At 59.1% G+C, this 3,664-nt stretch overlaps 1 protein-coding gene across 2 annotated transcripts in view; it reads right to left on the bottom strand.

The window, feature by feature from the left end:
* Positions 1–3,664, bottom strand: part of C3 (complement C3) — a 38,434-nt gene that overhangs the window by 28,716 nt on the left and 6,054 nt on the right. For both annotated transcript variants that reach the window (XM_017528284.2, XM_017528285.2), the window contains exons 8-14: positions 3,416–3,518; positions 3,198–3,324; positions 2,563–2,678; positions 2,312–2,461; positions 1,042–1,251; positions 684–890; positions 76–234 (exon numbers count right to left, since the gene is read on the bottom strand). In XM_017528284.2, coding sequence (XP_017383773.1) covers positions 76–234; positions 684–890; positions 1,042–1,251; positions 2,312–2,461; positions 2,563–2,678; positions 3,198–3,324; positions 3,416–3,518 — 1,072 coding nt within the window. The remainder of the gene's footprint in view (positions 1–75; positions 235–683; positions 891–1,041; positions 1,252–2,311; positions 2,462–2,562; positions 2,679–3,197; positions 3,325–3,415; positions 3,519–3,664) is intronic.

The raw sequence follows: 3,664 nt of genomic DNA, 5'->3' as shown, positions 1-3,664 counted from the left end.
CCCCTACCCCTATTGCACTCCCCCCACCCCTGTGCCTCTGCCTCCTCTCAGCAGCCTTGGGACCCCCCTCCTTACTTTACTCTGCGTCAGTTTGTTCTTCTTATTCAGCACGAACACGCCCTTGTCCACAGCCACCAGTCCCACCCGGGCCCCATGGTCACCCTCTATCTTCAGGGTCATCTGCTGCCCAGGTGAAAGCTGCCGGTCTTCAGACTCGCCGCTTTTTACCACCAGCTGTGGGGTAGGTGGAGACACGGGAAGAAGTCAGCCCTGGGACGGAGGAGTGCCAGGCATGGAGGGGGTGCTGGGCTGAGTGGAAAGAGAGAAAGGGTCGGGGGAGAGGTTGCAGGAGAGAAAGTGAGAGAGAGAGAAAGCGGGGGAGAGAGAGAGAGAGAAAGGGAGAGAGAAGGGAGAGCAGGGGGGAAGAGAGGGAGGAAAAGGGGGAGAGAAAGAGGGAAAGAGAGAGGAGGAGAGACAAAGGGAGAGAGAAAAAAGAGGAAAGGAAGGAGGGAGAGAGAGAGGGAGAGAGGGAAAGAGAAAGAGAGAGGGGAAAAAGGAGGGAGAAGGAGAAAGAGAGAGAGGGAAAGAGATAAAAAGAGAGACAGAGGGAGAAAAAGGGAGAGAAGAGGAGAGAGAAAAGGAGAAAGAGCGGGGAGAGGGAGGGAGCAGACCCGGGCGCTTACCGAGCCCACACAGGAGTCCTTGATGTCCACCCACACGGAGTCAGCCACCACCTCCCTCTGGCCGCTGGCGCCGATCAGCGTGTAGTAGGCCACCAGGCGGAAGGACGGGATGAAGTCGGTGGTGATGGACAGCGGCAGCACCACCAGGTCCTGGCCAGACTCTCGCGCCTGGCGCCCCACCTTCAATAGCTTGCCCTTGTTCATGATCTGGGGGGACAGGCTGGCCTCAGGCTCGGGAGGGTGTGCGGGGAGGGGTCTGGGATGGGGAAAGGGGTCCTGGGGCTTCAGAAGAAGCGAGGAGGAGGAGAAGGAGGAGGAGGAGGGGGGCAGGGGCAGAGGTTTCCAGGTGGCCACGGACCAGGTAGGTGTAGTAGCGGATCTTGGCCTCCTGGGCGCGGTCAATCCGCAGGAGGAATTGGACGTTGAGGGTCTCCCCCGGCCTGAGCTCCGTGCGTGACACTGACAGGTGCAGGTAGTTGTTGGAATTGCCCATGGTTTTGTAGGGCTCTGCCTGCATGGTCCTGGTGGCCTGCTCTGCCTCCGAGAGCCCCTGCTTCTGGGTGCGCACCTGGGTGGGGAGACAGGGAGGCATGCTGGTCCCTCCCAAGGATGCCCACACCTGAATCCCCGAGACCTGGGAACTGGTGGCCTTTCTTGGTGAAAAGGACACTTTGCAGGTAAGAGGAAGTTAGGGACCTGGAGGTGGAATCATTATGCTGGATCCTGTGGAGCTAATGTCATCATAAGTGTCTTTACTAAGTGGGGGCAGGGGAGAGAGGGAAGGACAGAGAGACAAAGAGGGAGAGAGCGAGGGAGAGGGAGGAGAAGAGGAGGAGGAGGGCGATAGAGGAAGAGGAGGAAGAGGATGAGGAGGAGAAAGGAAGCAGAGAAGAGAGAATGAGAAAGAAGAAGACTGGGGAGAGAAAGGGAGAGAGTCACTGGAAGACACTATGCTGACTTTAAAGACGGACAAAGGGCCATGAGCCAGGCCTCTAGGGTGGCCTCTAGACGCTGGAAAAAGCAAGGGAACGAACTTCGTCCCGGAGCCAGGACTGCTGACCTCTGACTGTAGACCCATGAGTGTGTGTGGCTTTAGATCACTAGGCTGTGGCCATCCGTCATGGCAGCCACTGGAAATTCATACGCATGCTGAGCACAGCAAGGGGTAAGCGGGGTGCCCAGCCCAGGAGCTGCAGAGGGACACCGAGGCCATCGGCGACCTCTGCAGCTGCCTTGAGACTTGCCTCCCTCCCAGTGAGGGGCAACAGGGCCACGTCCACAGAAGCCAGGAGAAAGGAGACCACCTCACAACAAGGGGCCTGTCCCCGACACTGCACAGCCCTCCTGTGAGATTCAGGCTCCTCCCACCGTGGGAGTGGAAAGGCTGTGCACGGATGGGGTGTCTCTCCGTGTCAGCGGAAGGCGCAGGGCGTGTAAGCGGGAGAGCCCTGTTTCCTCCAACTGTGTGCCCCTCTATGCAGATGAGAATGTCTCTATGCAAATGCCAGGACCCCCCTGTGCAAATGCCGGGACCCCACTGTGCAAACGCCAGGACCCCACTGTGCAAACGCCAGGACCCCCACGCTGTCTTCCCAGTGGTGGGGTTCTGAGGCTGAGCCCAGACGCACCGTGATGCTGAGGGGCTTCTGGCTGGGGTGTGTGTTGATGCTGAGTTTCGCCACACCGTCTGCCTGGGTTAGAGACTGCACGTTTTCCTCTCCCTGGACTGCCACGGGGACTCGGTAGGCTGGAGAGCCATCGGGGTTTGTCACGAACACCTATGATGTGGGGTGCAGGCAGGGGAGGTTCAGGCAGGCTCAGGGGTGTGGTTGGTGTACCAGAAGGGAGGAGTGGGACCCCTTCCTGCCCTGGGTCTCACCATGAGGTCAAAGGGCATTCCTGGTTTGAAGTACTTGGGTGTCTTGGTGAAGTGGATCTGGTAGGGGGAGGTCACGATGGGGATCCCACTGCGTTCTGCCTGCACCATGTCACTGCCTGAGAGGACCAGCTGTGAGTGTAGGCTCCTGGGCCACCCCTCAGAACTAGGCCTCCTCCCTCAGACTGGACCCCACCTTCAGACTAAGCCTCTTCCCTTAGAGTGGAGTCCACTTTCATACTGATCCTGTGCTCCTCATCAGATTAGGCCCCAACTTTATGCTGGCCCTGCCTCTTCTATCAGACTGGACCCACCTTTATACTGGCCCTGTCTTTCTCATCAGACTGGACACAGACTTCATACCGGGCCTCCCCATCAGCTCAGACCCCACCTTTATACTGGCCCTGCCTCCCCCGTCACACTGGACCAATCTTTATTCTGCCCCTGCCTCCCTCATCAGACTGGACACAGCCTTCATGTTCGGCCTCCCCTTTCAGACTGGGCTTACCCCATCAGACTGGACCCCACTTTCACTCTGAGCCTCCCTCCTTAAACTAGGCTTTCTCTTCCAACCGGGCCTCCCCTCTCAGACTGGCCCATTTGGTGGTCCTTAGTTTGGCCTTCAGACCAGGCCTCACCTGAGTGCAGGATGACAGTGACGGACACGTACAAAGACTTCCCCACCAGGTCCTCGGCTCGGGCGTTCTGCACCCCATCCAGCAGTACCTGCCTTTCCAGCAAGGCATCCCCTGAGCCATCCTCAATCTGGGAGGGAAGAAGAGAGCTTAGAGAGGGGAGGGGACTCAGAGGAGGCGGGGAATCGGGGGAGGGACCTAGCAGCCTCTGTAGATGGTACCGGAATGCGCCTGAGGGATTCAGGCAGGGAAATCCTCTGCTCGTTGTCCTGGACCCCGAAGATGACAAAGGCAGTTCCCTGCACTTTCTTCCCATAGAGGAACCTACAGGGCAGACCAAGTGGGCTTCAGCTTGGCCCCTCCTGGAGAACGGGATCTCCCCCAGCTTCTCCTGCCTGTGCTGAAGACTGGGGCCCCGGCCTACTGCTGGCCCCTCACCTGGCCCCACCACCAGCCCCCCACCTGGCCCC

Source organism: Cebus imitator, unplaced genomic scaffold (assembly GCF_001604975.1).
Source record: "Cebus imitator isolate Cc_AM_T3 unplaced genomic scaffold, Cebus_imitator-1.0 Scaffold53, whole genome shotgun sequence".
NCBI lineage: Eukaryota > Metazoa > Chordata > Mammalia > Primates > Cebidae > Cebus > Cebus imitator.
The sequence above is the reverse complement of the archived record's forward strand: the minus strand, read 5'-3'. Positions and strand labels throughout refer to the sequence as shown.